The sequence below is a fragment of the Anabrus simplex genome, chromosome 10 (genome assembly GCF_040414725.1).
Source record: "Anabrus simplex isolate iqAnaSimp1 chromosome 10, ASM4041472v1, whole genome shotgun sequence".
NCBI classification, from domain to species: Eukaryota; Metazoa; Arthropoda; class Insecta; order Orthoptera; family Tettigoniidae; genus Anabrus; species Anabrus simplex.
The window spans coordinates 13,268,421-13,287,669 of record NC_090274.1 but is presented as its reverse complement, the minus strand read 5'-3'; the positions used below and the strand labels follow the sequence as shown (position 1 = coordinate 13,287,669).

At 43.7% G+C, this 19,249-nt stretch overlaps 1 protein-coding gene across 1 annotated transcript in view; it reads right to left on the bottom strand.

Annotated features, from left to right (window-relative positions):
• The window catches only part of LOC137502403 (uncharacterized), a 73,022-nt gene extending 56,531 nt beyond the window's left edge, over positions 1–16,491 (bottom strand). Inside the window, exon 1 of the mRNA XM_068229475.1 lies at positions 16,414–16,491. Coding sequence (XP_068085576.1) covers positions 16,414–16,459 — 46 coding nt within the window. The 5' untranslated portion in view covers positions 16,460–16,491. The remainder of the gene's footprint in view (positions 1–16,413) is intronic.
• Positions 16,492–19,249: the final 2,758 nt, after the last annotated feature.

The following is a 19,249-nucleotide window of genomic DNA, read 5'->3' as shown; positions in this document are numbered from 1 at the left end:
TTGACTCACCTAATTTACCAAATGATAAATTAAAGTATACATGGCATCACGCACCCACACGATTACGCGAAGCGCTGTGCTAGTATTTACTTGACTCACATAATTTACCAAATGATAAATTAAAATCCACCAGAATGATATTATTATTATTATTATTATTACAGTATTATTATTATTATTATTATTGCTGGCCCCGTGATGTAGGGTTAGCGTGCCTGCCTCTTACCCGGAGGCCCCGGGTTCGATTCCCGGCCAGGTCAGGATTTTTACCTGAACCTGAGGGCTGATTCGAGGTCCACTCAGCCTACGTGATTAGAATTGAGGAGCTATATGACGGTGAGATAGCGGCCCCGGTCTAGAAAGCCAAGAATAACGGCCGAGGGGAATCGTCGTGTTGACCACACGACACCTCGTAATCTGCATGCCTTCGGGCTGAGCAGCGGTCACTTGGTAGGCCAAGGCCCTTCGAGGGCTGTAGTGCCATGGAGTTTGGTTTGGTTTATTATTATTATTATTATTATTATTATTATTATTATTATTATTATTATTATTATTATTATTATTATTATTTGTAGAAATGTTTTAGTGATGAAGTAGATTACTGTGGATTTCTTTCGTTCACATTAAATAATGAACACCGTACCGGTATGTCTCCGTCCTGTTCTTGTCACATCCTCCCTAACGGTACGGGACGACGACGGCTGTGTCGCTGGACCGTTTGCGGATAGCAGTAGCAACACTGTCACAGCAGTGGACCGGTAGCAGCAAACTGCGAGTCGCAGCGCAAGACTGTCACAGTAGCAGTGGACCGGTAGCAGCCAACTGCGAGTCGCAGCGCAAGACTGTCACAGTAGCAGTGGACCGGTAGCAGCCAACTGTGAGTCGCAGCGCAAGACTGTCACAGTAGCAGTGGACCGGTAGCAGCCAACTGTGAGTCGCAGCGCAAGACTGTCACAGTAGCAGTGGACCGGTAGCAGCCAACTGTGAGTCGCAGCGCAAGACTGTCACAGTAGCAGTGGACCGGTAGCAGCCAACTGCGAGTCGCAGCGCAAGACTGTCACAGTAGCAGTGGACCGGTAGCAGCCAACTGTGAGTCGCAGCGCAAGACTGTCACAGTAGCAGTGGACCGGTAGCAGCCAACTGTGAGTCGCAGCGCAAGACTGTCACAGTAGCAGTGGACCGGTAGCAGCCAACTGTGAGTCGCAGCGCAAGACTGTCACAGTAGCAGTGGACCGGTAGCAGCCAACTGCGAGTCGCAGCGCAAGACTGTCACAGTAGCAGTGGACCGGTAGCAGCCAACTGTGAGTCGCAGCGCAAGACTGTCACAGTAGCAGTGGACCGGTAGCAGCCAACTGTGAGTCGCAGCGCAAGACTGTCACAGTAGCAGTGGACCGGTAGCAGCCAACTGCGAGTCGCAGCGCAAGACTGTCACAGTAGCAGTGGACCGGTAGCAGCCAACTGTGAGTCGCAGCGCAAGACTGTCACAGTAGCAGTGGACCGGTAGCAGCCAACTGTGAGTCGCAGCGCAAGACTGTCACAGTAGCAGTGGACCGGTAGCAGCCAACTGTGAGTCGCAGCGCAAGACTGTCACAGTAGCAGTGGACCGGTAGCAGCCAACTGTGAGTCGCAGCGCAAGACTGTCACAGTAGCAGTGGACCGGTAGCAGCCAACTGTGAGTCGCAGCGCAAGACTGTCACAGTAGCAGTGGACCGGTAGCAGCCAACTGTGAGTCGCAGCGCAAGACTGTCACAGTAGCAGTGGACCGGTAGCAGCCAACTGCGAGTCGCAGCGCAAGACTGTCACAGTAGCAGTGGACCGGTAGCAGCCAACTGTGAGTCGCAGCGCAAGACTGTCACAGTAGCAGTGGACCGGTAGCAGCCAACTGTGAGTCGCAGCGCAAGACTGTCACAGTAGCAGTGGACCGGTAGCAGCCAACTGTGAGTCGCAGCGCAAGACTGTCACAGTAGCAGTGGACCGGTAGCAGCCAACTGTGAGTCGCAGCGCAAGACTGTCACAGTAGCAGTGGACCGGTAGCAGCCAACTGTGAGTCGCAGCGCAAGACTGTCACAGTAGCAGTGGACCGGTAGCAGCCAACTGTGAGTCGCAGCGCAAGACTGTCACAGTAGCAGTGGACCGGTAGCAGCCAACTGTGAGTCGCAGCGCAAGACTGTCACAGTAGCAGTGGACCGGTAGCAGCCAACTGTGAGTCGCAGCGCAAGACTGTCACAGTAGCAGTGGACCGGTACAGCAGTACCGACTCACCTCTACTGTGTAGCACGCTGACTTCAAACAGGTGAGGTGGCACTACAACAAAGACGTCCCAGGAATCTGTAGGTTTTAACAAATTCAATGTTTCTACCAGCCAAATCTTTCCTGAATACCATTAATTTTTAACACAGTGAGTACAAACGTAAGGATTCTTTTTTTGTCTTTCTTTCTTTCTTTCTTTCTTTCTTTCTTTCTTTCTTTCTTTCTTTCTTTCTTTGTAACTTTCTTTCCTTCACAAATGCAGTTTAGTACTATATTCAAAACAAGTAAAATATAAGAATTGTTGCTTAATATTAGTGCCAAATAGTATGGCCAGAGTTACCAGCTACCTGCTACAAGATGGGACAGATACAAACTGCCTGGTGACTCAATGCCGAATGTTGGGCGGCAGTAAATAATCCAACACTTCAAAGGGGTCAACGGTTTTAGGTAGAGGAGCTCCTTTAGTTGGGTGCTGGTGCCCTCTGTGGACAAAATGCCACTGAAATCTGGCATTTAGGTATAAAATGTCTTTGGGTGAGTCAAGCCACTATAATAGTAGCCCATATGAAGAGTCAAAGTGGATCAAGGAAGAGCTAAAGGGTTCTCCAGAAGTAATGTACAGCTCTTGTACCTCCAGGTGATGGTGGTGATAATTATTGCTTTAAAAGGAAGTACAACTGGGTAACCATCCTCTATATAACATTAATTAGAGAGAAAAAATGGAAGGGACCCGACACTTCAAAAAATGGAGATACCAGTCAAAGGAAGACAAAACATGCGAGAAGTGGATGGAGGTCCACGGACCAATATCCAACTCAGGAGCTCCTTGGATAAGGGTGACAGGTGGTTGCAATTATTGTTTTAAGAGGAAATATAACTGGGCAACCATCTTCTATTAACCCCTTCCCAGTGTCAACTGCTTATAAGTGTTAGATAGATACTTCTGACATTTACTGGCCTTATTTTGCAACAAATTACTACATTTTATTGCAGCATGAGCTAGAACAGTACGTCTTTGGATCTCTATTTCTTAGCTTCCCGTGTCATTGATGACTGACCCAAGGTATACGAGTTCCTTTACTATCTCCAGGTCATCCTGTAAGTTGGATTTGACCTCGCCGGTCAACTACTACTAGTTTGGTCTTTTTCATGTTTACCTCTAGACCACAGTGAAGGCTAATGTTCTTCACTCTTGTAGACAAATCTTTGAGTTGCTCTTCACTTCCAGCAATAAGAGAAGTGTTGCCTGCAAATCGCAGGTTGCTAATTTTTCTGCCACCAGTCAAGATTCCACCTTTCCACCCATCGAGAGCTCTCTTGAAAAGGCACACTCTGCATAGATGTTGTAGAGTTGAGATGATAGTATGCAACCTTGCCTTACTCCACTTGTCACATTGAAAATGTCTGAGAGATCACCATCCACCTTTATGGTTGCTGCATGGTTTTTATAGAGGCCATTCAATAACAGTATTAAATGCAGTGGAACGCCAAATTCCTTTAACACCTGCCACAACTTGTCCCACATAATGCAATCAAAAGCCTCTTTTGTAGTCAAAGAAGCAAAAACACGTGTTTTTTTTTTTTTTTAACGGGTATGTTACAACGTTATAATTAGCGTTGTCAACAGGCTGAAAAGATTTGAAGTTAGAGTAAGTCAACACTGGAAGGTAGGTAGGTGGGTAAAAATGATATGAAGCAATACCTGAAATACCAGTGAGGAGAGCTCCCTCCTTTCTACTTGCCAGGTGTCTATAAACCTGCCCTAGAAGTAGAATTATCACTTATATAGAAGAATTAAAACAGAGACTGTGTAAATGTTCGAAATGCAACCATTTTCTGTCAGCCTTCATGAACAGTGGTCATCATCATTGTCTAGCAGCTGCTGTTCTCTGTCCTCGGCTCCTTGTTTCTTTTTTATAGTAAGGACAATAATTATGAAGACTGTGTGCCAAGTCTTGAAGGAATTAGTTTCCTCGCTCATCCTCATCCTTTCTTTCCTGTGATTTTCCCTTCCAGCAGATTGGTTAGAAGGGTAGTACGTTGCAAGATATGGCCAGTGAATTTAGCTCTTCTCCGTATCGGTAGCATCAGTTCTCTCTTCCCTTGAATTTCTTGCAGGATGCTTTTGTTTGTATCTTTTCAATCCATTTAATCTGTAGCATTTGTCTCTAGACCCACATCTCAAATGCTCTTGTTCATTTTCAGTCCTGATCAGTGATTGTCCAAGATTCACAGCCATACAACAGCACACTCCATACAAAAGGCAGCACAAATTTCCTCCTAATTACAAAATCTGAATTTGCACTGATCAAAACATTGCTCTTATTACTAAACGCCTGTTTGACAAGCACTTCTGATCTCTTTGCTGGACTGTTGTCATTGGTGATCAGTAGGGCTCGGAAGTTGAGGAAAAACGTTTTTTCTTGAGCGTCCAAAGATGAGGCCCAACATAATATATAATCATTCTGGGTGACTGTAGGCCAGAAAATGGTGGGGTTTATTTGTCCTATTTGCCTTTTCTGGCGTTTTTTGTGTATTGGTCCTTTTTTTTAGGTCTTAACAGCTTTTTTTGGCAACTTAACCTTCTTTCGACTGCATTTTTACTGCCCATTCTCAAATCAAATCATCATTAGTTCATGCATCACCACGTTAAAATCTTGCTAAGTGTTCATAAAGTTTTATTACACCAAAGCACAACTTACAGAAAGTGCCTCAACTCATGCACCAAAGCAATACAAGACTACAGTATTATGCCACCATCGCATACCAATCCTCAGATATTTTATATGAACTATTTTAAATGTGTCATTATACAAACTTTGCCTAGTATGTGTGTATCATTGCTTTATGTGAATTTGTTCTCTTGCTTGGTTGTACGTAAGGCTGAAGATGACACTGAAAACATGTCGAAACCGGTACCTTTATAATAATAAAAATGTTGTAATATAATTTATGTGCAACAGTTTTGCATGTATTGAAAAGGTGGATTCCATTATATTAAATTACTTTTGTGATCGGGATACTAACCACTACACTACCGAGGACTATAATCCTAGTGTGGTTAAGCCAAATACGATTCCGCTTATACTAATTTCAATGTCTTTCTCCAGGATGTCCGTTGTGGGTTCGCTAAATTCACTCTAGGTGGAGAAAATATTTTATTCTAAATTCTGAAAGTACATTTTTTTAACAAACATGGAAATATTTTTGTAAAATTATGTTAAAATAAGAAAAGATACTGTCTGAAAGAAGAAGTAGTTCACTCAATTATTTTTGTGCCATATGTTTCATACCACTAGAATTTTGCATTTTTAAATATTATATTCTTTCATTAAATACATAATTAAAACTAAAATTATGAGTGAATTTGGATCACATTTTTACATCTTTTTGCCAGTGTTTAAGTGCTTTTTTTTGTATTTTTAAGTCTTTTTACAGGTCTTTTGCAGGCAATTCATAGGTCTTCAACCTACGAGCCCAAGTGATTAGACTTCCTAGATAAGAAACTGTTGACTTGTACAACTATCTTATCAGTAAGCTTGATGATGGTGTGAATTTGTTCAAGATGTTCACTCAAAACTAATGCCTTGGTCTTCTTAATATTAATGTTTAAGTGTGAATCTGCTACAATTGCTATGTCATCTGCAAATCAAATACATTACATCTGCTCCCCATTTATTTTATTTTAACTGCCTCTGTGGCTCAGGTGGCAGCGCGTCGGCCTCTCACTGCTGGGTTCTGTGGTTCAAATTCCGGTCACTCCATGTGAGATTTGTGCTGGACAAAGCAGAGGTAGGACAGGTTTATCTTTGGGTACTCCGGTTTTGCCTGTCATCTTTCATTCCAGCAACACTCTTCAATATCATTTCATTTCATCTGTCAGTCATTAATCATTGCCCCAGAGGATGCGACAGGCTTCGGCAGCTGGCACAATTAGTATCCTAGCCGCTAGATGAAAGCTTTATTCATTTCATTCCTGACCCGGTCAAATGACTGGAAACAGGCTGTGGATTTTCTTTTAATTTTAACTCATTTTGTACTTGCCTTAAACTCATTTGTGGCTTCTTCATTGAATACAATAAAGAGGTGCAGTGAGAGAGACCAGCCCTGCCATACGCCTTTTCTGATTTTTGCTGTCTGGATACTTCCTCTGATATCTACCATCGTGGTCTGTATAGTGATAAAAAAAATTACCAGGGCGCTCCTTGAAAGTATTATTATTATTATTATTATTATTATTATTATTATTATTATTATTATTATTATTACAACTTGCTTTACGTCGCACCAACACAGACAGGTCTTACGGCGACGATGGGATAGGAAAGGCTAGGAGAGGGGAAAAGTGGCCGTGGCCTTAATTAAGGTACAGCCCTAGCATTTGCCTGGTGCGACAATGGGAAACCGCGGAAAACCATCTTCAAGGCTGCCGACAGTGGGGTTCCAATCCACTATCTCCCGGATGTAAGCTCACAGCTGCGCGCCCCAACCGCACGGCCAATTCGCCCGGTATTATTATTATTATTATTATTATTATTATTATTATTATTATTATTATTATTATTATTATTATTATTATTATTACTACCAATCTGCATTTAGGTCAGTTGCCCAGGTGGCAGAATCCCTGTCTGTTGTTTTCCTAGCCTTTTCTTAAATGTTTTCAAACAAATTGGAAATTTATTGAACATCTCCCTTGGTAAGTTATTCCAATCCCTAACTCCCCTTCCTATAATAATTAATATTTGCCCCAATTTGTCCTCTTGAATTCCAACTCTATCTTAATATTGTGATATTTCCTACTTTTAAAGACACCGCTCACACTTATTCATTTACTAATGTCATTCCACGCCATCTCTCCATTGACAGCAGTTTTCGTTTTCAATTTTCTTCTTGGGTTCAATTTCCGGTTCTGCCACAGAATTTGGAAAGTGGTAGGAGGGCTGGAACGGGGTCCACCCAGCCTCGGGAGGTCAACTGAGTAGAGGTGGGTTCGAATCCCACCTCAGCCATCCTCGAAGTGGTTTTCCGGGGTTTCCCACTTCTCCTCCAGGCAAATGCCGGGATGGTACACCGAACTTAAGGCCACAGCCGCTTCCTTCTCTCTTCCTTGTCTATCCCCTATAATCTTCCCATCCCCCCAAAGACCCCTGTTCAGCATAGCAGGTGAGGCCGCCTGGGCGAGGTACTGGTCCTCCTCCCCAATTGTCTCCCCTGACCAAAAGTCTCACGCTCCAGAACACTGCCCTTGACGTGGTAGAGGTGGAATCGCTCGCTGAGTCCGAGGCAAAAATCAACTCTGGAGGGTAAACAGATTAAGAAAGAAAGAAAGAAAATACATTTTTAAATCCGAAACTCGCCTATATGCTACATAGAAATGCTGTAGGGATCACCCACACTGAGTCCCAAAATGGCGGCTCCATAAGTAACTTTCGTGTCCTGACCTGTGTATATAGACCTTGATCTCGTCCGAAATTTCAGCCACTTCGTGATGACGGCGACAAGTTCCCGCTGGTGTTTAACAAGAAGGGGCCTTTCGATACGGACACGTTTCTTCCTCACAAGTGCATTTCGTTCAAATTCTTCTCCATTGCGAGTTCCCTCTCGGCAGACACAATGTAATTCGCAAATTCCTCACGCGTGGTGTTCACAGATCTTCTGAGCTTATATTGGGGCAGTCACTTAAGTCCAGGAATCCTTCACAACTGTGGGTGTCGTCTTAATTGTACTCACCACGATGCCTTACGAAATTATGCAATACACAACATGCCCTAAGTATATCCTCGGCAACTACTACTACTATTCGGGTCTCTTAGACGGTGACACCGTCTCTCAGGCCGGGAGATTTGTTACGGTGAAGGAAATGTGCGGAGAAGGTGAGGGGGTTGGCGGCCGTGGTATATACTACGAACTGTCCCGGCATTCGCCTTAGTGCAGGAGAATGGAAAACCCCGGAAAACCATTCTCAGGACAGCAGACGGGCGAGGCCAGGCGAGAAATGCAGCGCTGTGTCCCAGACCCGTCTCCCAAATACAGAGGCGTAGAGCCACGGTAGAGCCGTGACCACCTCTCCTCTGCTCGGTTGGCCGGTCAGAGTACAGAGTTTATTGGGACAACAATCCACTCTGCATCTACCGACATCCTCAGCAAAACCCGTTGACACATTTAGTGACCTACGAAACACTCTCCAATTATTCGCTAGAATCCCGAAAATGCGTTCTACTGTTCTCCTAACACTAGATAAACGATGTCTTCGTAGACAAATTTTTCCTTGCATACGGACGTAACAAATTATTTGAAAGCAAATCCCTCGTCCCTGATTAAAATAAATGCCAAAGCTACTTCATTATCTGTAAGTGGTTTGGAGTTTGGGAGATCAAGTTAATTATTTTGCATTTTATGACAAAGCGAACTGTTGGAATAAACTGTTGAGTCTGAGGACTTCGACGTAGAATCCTATATCATCGTAAACAAAGTTATAGCTTGAATCGGCGACGGCTAAAATTGTTAGAGAAAATAATTTGTAAGTTAATTACAAAATAATGACCCACTCGGTTGGTTTTATTACACAAACGTGTTTGCCTTCTATAGCTCCAAGAGAATTAGGAAAATGGGCTAGTTTCTCAAAACCTGATACAATTTTCAGCCACGTATCTTTGTTGGGAGTAGGAATTCATACTGTGAATGACCTACAGTAGGTTCCATTTGCCGAACGAAATTACCCCATAGCCTACACGGTGAAGTGGCCTACTGAACTACAGAAGTGGTCGGGCCGGCTACAAAGAAGCGTATTTTTGTGGTCGACAACGATGACAGAAAAACGCTCGTGTGTACGTAAGGGTCCTAAGCCGCATGCTCGAAATTATAGATAGGCAGAAATTAACACTGGGAGCCTCCGTGGCTCAGACAGCAGCGCGTCGGCCTCTCATCGCTGGATACCGTGGTTCAAATCGCGGTCACTCCATGTGAGATTTGTGCTGGACAAGCGGAGGCGGGACAGGTTTTTCTCCGGGTACTCCGGTTTTCCCTGTCATCTTTCATTCCAGCAACACTCTCCATTATCATTTCATTGCATCTATCAGTCATCAATAATCACCTTGGGAGTGGCAACCCTATTGTAATACTAGCCTCTATATGTTTCATTCATTACATTCCTGACTCGGTCTAAGACTGGAAAACAGGTTGTAGGTTTTCATTTTCAGAAAATAACACTAGAGTTATTGTGGAATTGTTCCGGACTCGGAACTGCTATTTAACTGAACAGTACCCAACATCCTGTTCCGAAATAACAGAACTCCGAATCGTTTGCACGGTCAGTATGCATAACACTGATTATTATTAATCTTTGTTCATATTAATTCTCACTGCGTTAAGCCACGTACACCGTCAACTATTAGAGCTTTTTTTTTTTTTTCAGCGGTTTACGGCTTTTTGTGTTGTGCTATTTACTGCAATTTGTAAGTTAGAGGTGTTACAAGATATCCTAACAATTATATTAAATGTAGTTATTTTTGTACAGTTATAATATTGTGTAACATTATTAACATACTTCCTTCTTTCTTGACCCGTTTACCCTCCAGAGTTGTTGTTTTTTTTTCTTCCTCGGACTCAGCGAGGGATCACACCTCTACCACCTCAAGTGCAGTGTCCTGGATCCTGGAGCGTGAGTGGTGGTGGTGATTATTGTTTTAAGAGGAAGTGCAACTAGGCAACCATCCTCTATATAACACTAATGAGAGAGAGAGAAAGGAAAGGGTCCAACACTTCGAAAAATGAAAGTATCGGCCAAAGGAAGACAAGGGCCACGAAGGGCGTGGAAATGAAAGACTCCCTAGGCCTCTATACGTAATACCGTCGGGGTCGGAAAAGAACAAGAGTTGACCAAGAGAGGTCAGATAGGATAGATGAAAGTGAGGAGCCTGGCACAAGTAAGTGGAAACAATGCCAGGACTCAACTAAGGGCCCCGTGGTCGCCAACCCACGCCCCAAAGTTCAGAGACCCTGGGGCCCTTTCAGTCTATTCTTACGACAGTCAGGGGATACCGTGGGTGTTATTCTATCGCCCCCACCCACATGGGGGACCTGGAGCGTGAGATTTTGGGTCCGGGATACAACTGGGTAGGATGACCAGTACCTCGCCCAGGCAGCCTCACCTGCTATGTTCAGCAGGAGCCTTGTAAAAGCATGGGAAGACTAGAAGGGATAGGCAAAAAAGAGGGAAGGAAGCGGCCATGCCTCTGTGGATCAGCGGTAGAGTGTCGGTCTCCGGATCCCAAGATAGCGGGTTCAAACCCGGCAGAGGTAGTCGGATGTTTGAAGGGCGTAAAGAAAAGTCCATTCGACACTCCATGTCGTACAATGTCGGCATGTAAGAGATCTCTGGTGTCACATTTGGTGTTTACGCGACAAAATTCATTAAATCTTAGCCATAGACGCCCAAGAGGGTTTTAATTTACTCGGTCTGCCATCTAGTAGGCCTAGAGTAAAACAGAACGTAGAAATTGACGAGCAGACAGCCAGATGGCGACAAATCGAAATGTCTGCACACGGTAGCTGAGGCCATACGATAATGATTATTTACGCCGGCATTTGCCTGAAGGAGAAGTAAGAAAACACGGAAAACCACTTCGAGGATGGCTGAGGAGGGAATGCCCCACCTACTCAGTTGACCTCCCGAGGCTTGTACCACATTTCAAATTTCGTGGCATAGCCGGGAATCGAACCCGGAGCTCCAGGGGTGGCAGCTAATCACACTAACCAGTACACCATAGAGGCAAACACGAGAATAATTTCCCTACCTCCTAAACCCTTGACTGTTATTTTGGATCTATCATATGGAACTGTTCCAGAAAAAGAACAATTTCGGCTATCTCTACTCAAAATGCTAACGCGTAACAAAAGCACAATTTCCTGACAAATCGCTAGAGTTACGAAGAAAACACATACAGTATGAGCATTTCTTTAGGAATTTCATTGTAAATCATGAACGTATGCGCCTCTTCGAAAGAGAGAAAATGTCCGCCTCTGTGGTGTAGTGATTAGCTGCCACCCCCGGAGGTCCAGGTTCGAGTTCCGGCTCTGTCACTAAAATTGAAAAGTGGTACAAGCCTCGGGAGGTCAAATGAGTAGAGGTGGGTTCGATTCCCACCTCAGCCATCCTGGAAGTGGTTTCCCACTTCTCCTCCAGGCAAATGCCGGGATGGTAACTAAAGGCCACGGTCGCTTCCTTCCCTCTTCCTTGTCTATCCCTTCCAATATTCCCATTCCCCACCAAGGCTCCTGTTCAGCATAGCAGGTGAGGCCGCCCGGGCGAGGTTCTGGTCATCCTCCCCAGTTGTACTGCCCTTGAGGCGCTAGAGGTGGGATCCCTCGCTGAATCCGGGGAAAAACCAATCCTGGAGGATAAACGCCTTATAGGCGTACAGGACTATCCGTTTACGCAACGTATTCACTTATGTGGAGCTCGGATTTTTAAACACTAATAGGTTACAATTTTGGGGTTCCAGTAGAATGTATCCCTAATATTTATATAAATATCATTGCAGAACCGTCAGAGAAAATGTCTACTCGTTTAAATAGTGTTTCACTCTAACCTAGTCCTTAAAAATCCACGCTGTACTGACAAGGGTCCCAAGCGTAATTTTTTCTCTAACTTGCTCTACATATTATTTCCCCGCATATCCTTAAGGAGGCAGTGATCGTAAGTAGCCTATTGGTACGTTAATCGAAGGTATCAGCTAAGAGCTTGCCAATTTTAAACCTGATCCGCTCAAGTTGTTTTTATGTTTAAAAAACGCCAAACATTCCGATTTATACATCAGTAAGGATTTACGTGAGCACGCCTTGTGGCCATGGTGGTTAAAGCGTATATGGTCTGGCACCGTGCTTGGCCGGTTTGAGTCGGTGGTAGTGGTTCTTATTGTTTTAAAATGAAGTTCCACTAGGCAACCGTCCTCTATTAACATTAATGGTGCAACCAGTATTCGGGGGATAGTGGGTTCGAATCCCACTGTCGGCAGCCCTGAAGATGGTTTTTCGTGGTTTCCCATTTTAACACCAGGCAAATGCTGGGGCTGTACCTTAATTAAGGCCACGGCCGCTTCCTTCTCACTCCTAGCCCTTTTAAATCCCATCGTCGCCAGAAGACCTATCTGTGTCGGTGCGACGTAAAAGCAAATAGCAAATAATTAATGGTGAAAACCATCCTCTACCGGTTCGAAAAAAAACATCACAATCAGAATGTTGGCCGGCAGTTCTAATAATTAGATTGCGTACCGATAGGTTAGAAGCCTCCGTTGCTCAGGCGGCAGCGCGCCAGCCTCTCACCGTTAGGTTCCGTGGTTCAAATGCCGGTCACTCCATGTGAGATTTGTGTTGGACAAAGTGGAGGCGGGACAGTTTTTTCTCCGGCTATTCCGCTTTTCTCTGTCATATGTCATTCCAGCAACACTCTCCAGTATCATTTCATTTCATCAGTCATTCATTAATCATTGCCCCAGAGGAGTGCGCTCTCGTTCCATTCCTGATCCGGTCGATTGACTGGAAACAGGCTGTGGATTTTCATTTTTCATGCTCACCAATAGCCAGATCTATCCGCAGTGTTTATATGGAATCAGGGCATGTTTATGGTGATTCATTCGTCGGATGGCGATATTAAGTCTGCAACACACCCCTTGGTGTTATTGGATAGCAGCAGGTCTAGGCTATTTACCGGCGATGGGTTTCACCAGATACAATAGAGACAATACGCGGCACTTCCAGATTTACCCTTGTTAAAATGGGAGACAAGTCGCAAGTGGCGCTCCTAGTGGCTTGACCTGAAAATTCGCGCTAAATTCAAATATCAATGGAAATGTATATACGGAAAGGGATAAATAAATTACGTCTAGAAAGAAAGTGTTACTATTAACTTCAAAGTTGCTAAATCAATTCTGACCGGGCGAGTTGGCTGTGTGCGTAGAGGCGCGCGGCTGTGAGCTTGCATCCAGGAGATAGTAGGTTCGAATCCCACTATCGGCAGCCCTGAAGATGGTTTTCCGTGGTTTCTCATTTTCACACCAGGCAAATGCTGGGGCTGTACCTTAATTAAGGCCACGGCCGCTTCCTTCCAACTCCTAGGCCTTTCCTATCCCATCGTCGCCATAAGACCTATCTGTGTCGGTGCGACGTAAAGCCCCTAGCAAAAAAAAAATCAATTCTGGATGAATAAATGAAGAATTATTTAACAGGTTATTATTTAAACACTGAAATTAGACATATTATCAAGATGTGAAATGGACTGCTGTGAAAGGGCTTGATCTTTCACATATGCATTACTTTTTTGGCTTTAGCATTCTTGCCTGAACGTTCACGGCTAGATTTTTCTTTTTTGCCATTTAAAGGCACTGTATCATCATATTAAAACACTTGTCAACAAAAATATCGGCACATTCCTTACACACGTGATTCAATGAATTTACATTTATGAGCTGGACAATATTCCTTTTAACTTGAAGCCTACTAACAGAAAGAAAATCTATAAATTTAGCCTCAAAAATTTTCAAACTTTCCCTATAAGCATTACTTGCCATAATGTCATTAGATTAGGGTAAAGAAAATTTGCACCATCATATTGTTTCAACAAAATATGTACATTTCTTAAATCACTCAAATTTTCTTCAGTGCCAGACAACGCATTACGGCATTCCAAATGGGGTAACTTGGAACACAAGCAGCAACACACACATATGCATATGTATTTTCCTGAATTAAATCAAATCCACAGATCACACCTACAACAACACATCGGTATTGAAGTTTAACTGCTGCACTATACACAAAAATATGTGTATTATATTTTAACCCAGTTAAAATATGGGTCGAGCAGGTCAAAAGATTATGAAGTACTATAAATATATCTTTGTCACTGGAAGAAAATATATGCAAACACAATATTACTTACATTTTCTTGTCACGAGGGAAACGGAAGAAAGACCGCGCATTCTTCTCTACTTCATAGTAACGGCAGCCGAACACAGCACATAGCCTACCTTTCCCCTCATGTTGAGAGGAGATATCAAGGAATGGCACACGCTACTATTTAATTATGTCATCATCATCATCATCATCATCATCTGTTTACCCTCCAGGGTCGGCTTTTCCCTCGGACACAGCGAGGGATCCCACCTCTACCGCCTCAAGGGCAGTGTCCTGGAGCTTCAGACTCTTGGTCGGGGATACAACTGGGGAGAATGACCAGTACCTCGCCCAGGCGGCCTCACCTGCTATGCTGAACAGGGGCCTGGTGGAGGGATGGGTAGATGGGAAGGGATAGGCAAGGAAGAGGGAAGGAAGCGGCCGTGGCCTTATGTTAGGCACCATCCCGGCATTCGCCTGGAGGAGAAGTGGGAAACCACGGAAAACCACTTCCAGGATGGCTGAGGTGGGAATCGAACCCACCTCTACTCAGTTGACCTCCCGAGGCTGAGTGGACCCCGTTCCAGCCCTCATACCACTTTTCAAATTTTCGTGGCAGAGCCGGGAATCGAACCCGGGCCTCTGGGGGTGGCAGCTAATCACACTAACCACTACACCACAGAGGCGGACTTTAATTATGTCAACTCACTGAAAACGCATAAATAACACCAAAACCTTCACACACAAATACACGTGCTCTTATGAGGGAATCAGTAGTTCTCAGGTCAATCCGCTAGAGAGAGCTCTAATAGCTGTCCCTCGATATCTGGCTGAGTATCGCGTATTGTCTCTACTGTATTTGGTTTCACCTACTGTATTTGGTTTCACCCTCCTCCTTCTTACTATCATATATCACGTCACGCTTCTTCTTCTTCTTTCTTCTTGGTTCTTTTGGACACTGTACTTGCGCACTGTACCCATTGACTATTTGTAATTGGTGGTTTGAAATGTTTATCTCTATGAACACCTCTTCTTTGCTATCTGCTATCGTTACATTAGCTGCCTCTGTGAATTCGTGGTAGAGTGTCGGCCTCCGGATCCCAAGATAGCGGGTTCAAACCCGGCAGAGTCGGATTTTTGAAGGGCGGAAAAAAGTCCATTCGATACTCCATGTCGTACGATGTCGGCATGTAAAAGATCTCTGGTGATACATTTGGTATTTACCCGACAAAATTCATTAAATCTCAGCCATAGACGCCCAAGAGAGATCCGGTTTACTCGGTCTGCCATCTAGTGGGCCTAGAGTAAAACGGAACGTCGAAATTGACGAGCAGACAGCCAGATGGCGTCAAATCGAAATGTCTGCACACGGTAGCTGAGGCCATACGATTATTATTATTTATCTTCACACTGAGAGTATTTCCTGACTCTGTTATTTTTATTTTATTATTATTGTGTAACAAACTGGTGTTATTTAAATATTATTGATGCTTACGGTGGGATATGAAGTGTTTTTAGTATTCGTTCTTCTGAGATTCTTTCGACTCTTTGCTATTAAAGAGACTAAATATTTTGTCAAACTAGGTTAAGTGATGATGAATTATAGGGTTAAATTACAATTATCTAAACATTTTGTTATTATTTTAATTTTGGATACTGTAGGAGTGGATACCAGGCAAACTATATTAGTTGTCTATTAATTGCTTATATAATTTCGTACGTTGAGGCTCATAAATTGGACGTGAAGAGAATAGATAATTTACTGTACCAATGTCCTGTTGGCATGGACATACGTTGTTTACTTAAATGAAGTCTACATTTGTGGTCCGCTGTTAGTGCGTGATTACGCATTTCATCTCATTAACTCCTCTGATGAGGTTGGACGTCAGGAAGGACAAAAAAAAAAAAAAAAAAAAAAAAAAAAAACATATATCAGTAAGGGTTTGTTAAAGCTATTATCTTAGATACGTATTATTCGATGAGGGCGATGCTCATAATCCTAAAAAAAATCGAGAAATCTTTTTCAATGTAACTAGAATGAACCGTGTTTGAAACTAAAACAGAACATTTTGGATAAACCTGTATACTTTCATTTCGTCTGCCGTCGCTCCAGGATGAAACTAGAATAATTGCTGTCATACTTCACAGCGCAATTATCAAAGGCAATTATGCTCCCAAATTACACTAACTGCCATTGAGCGCGTATTAGAAACACTTCAATCTACGGTAGCCATCAATCATATCAAAGGGCAGATAAATAAAACTTACAAGAAGAGAAGCTGACAGCTAGCAGGAACAGCAGTCTGATCGGCATGGTGCTCAGTCTGGAAGTCTGGAGACAACTGGACGTAGCGATAACATCTAAGGGGCATTAACTTACTGTGATTCATCAGTTACGGAACATTCTTCTGTTAGTTCCGCTATTCATGTACAGGCGGCAGTAAGACTAGAATATGTCAAACAAAACTACGCGAAACACGAAACAACCCCATATGTATAAATAATGTGATCATTTTGTCAGTAGGTACTTCAATACGAAATCGATGGTAAACCATTGTGCACCGAGCTCGATAGCTGCAGTCGCTTACAGTGCGGCCAGTATCCAGTATTCGGGAGATAGTGGGTTAGAAGCCCACTGTCGGCAGCCCTGAAGATGGTTTTCCGTGATTTCCCATTTTCACACCAGGCCACGGCCGCTTATTTCCCAGTCCTAGCCCTTTCCTGCCCCAACGTCGCCATGAGACCTATCTGTGTCGGTGCGACGTAAAGCCAATAGCAATAATAAAATAATTGTGCGTAGTTAGTGAAGTATGTGATCTAGGTGTTACATATTTTATCTTCGACCTAAATTTTAAAACTCATATCGAAAATATTGTCAGCAAAGTTCACAAATGTATGGGATTTGTTATAAGGAATTCCTTAAACTTTTCTTATAGGACCTTGATAATATTGTATAATGTTCCTGTAAGATCAAGGCTAAAATATGCCTCGATTATTTGGAACCTCTACTCAATGAAATATGTCGATCTAATTGAGAAAGTTGAAAGAAGATTTCTCAGATATGTTTATTACAAGAGGTTTGTACGAATCGTACTCCATAATTCTCAAAGCTGTTGATGGTAGGGAACTATCTCACAGAAGAAATTGTCAGGGTATGTATTTCCTTCATAAAGTACCGTAATAAATAACAAAATTGATTATAGTAAAATCAGAGAAAGAATTGATGTGTAGTCTATGTTGCAAATGTAACACCCAGTAGATTCCGGAATATATTCTTCATATAGGACTCAGCGAGGGATCCCACCTCTACCGCCTCAAGGGCAGTGTCCTGAAGCTTCAGCCTCTGGGTTGGGGATACAACTGGGGAGGATGACCAGTACGTCGCCCAGGCAGCCTCACCTGCTATGCTGATCAGGGGCCTTGGTGGGGGCTGGGATGTTTGGAAGGGATAGACAAGGAAGAGGGAAGGAAGCGGCCGTGGCCTTAAGTTGGGTATAATCCTGACATTTGCCTGGAGGAGAAGTGGGAAACCACGGAAATCACTTCCAGGATGGCTGATGTGGGAATCGAACCCACCTCTACTCATTTCACCTCCCGAGGCTGAGTGGGCCCCGTTCCAGCCCTCGTACCACTTTTCAAATTTCGTGGCAGAGCCGGGAATCGAACCCGGGCCTCCGGGGCTACTCTCCTTTATACAGAATTATAACCCAGTATAATCTAGAACAGTCCGCCTCTGTGATGTAGTGGTTAGTGCGAGTTGGCCGTGCGGTTAGGGAGATTGCAACCGGGAGATAGTGGGTTCGAACCCCACTGTCGGCAGCCTTAAGAATGGTTTTTTGTGGTTTCCCATTTTCAAACCTTAATTAAGGTCGCGGCCTCTTTCTTCCTACTCTTAAGCCTATCCTATCGTCGCCATAAGACCTATCTGTGTCGGTGCGACGTAAAGCAAATAGTAACAAAAATAGTCCTTTCTAGGTTATTAAAATCCGCCCCAAGTTAAAACCAAACATAGCGTAGATTACAAAGGTTTAAAGAGGGCTGAAGTAACTGTACAATTAGCTCGATACACTGGAGTGCGCTATAAAAGACTGTAACTTGATTTACTACCGTTAATACGTGCCAGATCGTCCCTTGTTGAAAGTTTACTTCTAAATATAGCGAACATTGGAGCCATTTATTGTTTTTAGGTGGCAGTAAACTGCTTATCAGTGTACTTTATGCCTATTCTAAGGTGGTCTTCCGATTCTTGTATCGTCATCTCATAGGCTACTTTGATAGCGACGGCTGTTACTTCTCGCCATAATACCCTGTATGCTGCCATCCCCATGCATCGCTGAAGTGTGTTCAATCTGATCCATGTATATTGTTGGAGTAAAACTACCTTTTTCCGGGCCGTCTTATAATGGGCCCGAAGTACAGTCCGAGCCGGTTATCCCTGCGCTGAGTCTGGACGATTGCATGACGCAATAGCCGCCTGACTCATGTAGCTCGCCCAGTGATGTTATGGTCTAAGTCTGCGATACGTTTCCGTGTAGCGTACAGAGTGATTACTTCTTATATGGCAGTATTTGATCGGTTTTGTACTTTTCATGGCTTCTGAATGAAGTGTTCAAGTGGCGGTGGTGGTGGTGGTCGTGATTATCGTCTTAAGAGGAAGTACAACTAGGCAACCATCCTCTACACCGAGCGAGCTGGCCGTGCGGTTAGGGGCGCTCAGCTGTGAACTTGTATTTGGGAGATAGTGAGTTCGAACCCCACAGTCGGCAGCCCTGCAGAAGGTCTATTTATTCACGAAGCACAACATACAGCTACACTGAGCAAATTTCACTTGTACTGTCAAGAGACTAATTAACAAATATAAACTGTCATAATAAAATATAGCAAACATAACAAAAGATAACAAGATCAGGTACACAGCCTACTAATAACAACTGTCCAAATCGAAAACCATGAGAATGCCCATGTTCATAGCCAAGTCGTCGTGGGTTAAGATGGCGGTATAACCACTTCATATCAACTTATCCTTAAGAGATTATTTAGCCCCCTCTCGAATATGCTTTGACTTGATGCTATTTCCATGGTCTCCCATTTTCACCCACTTGTC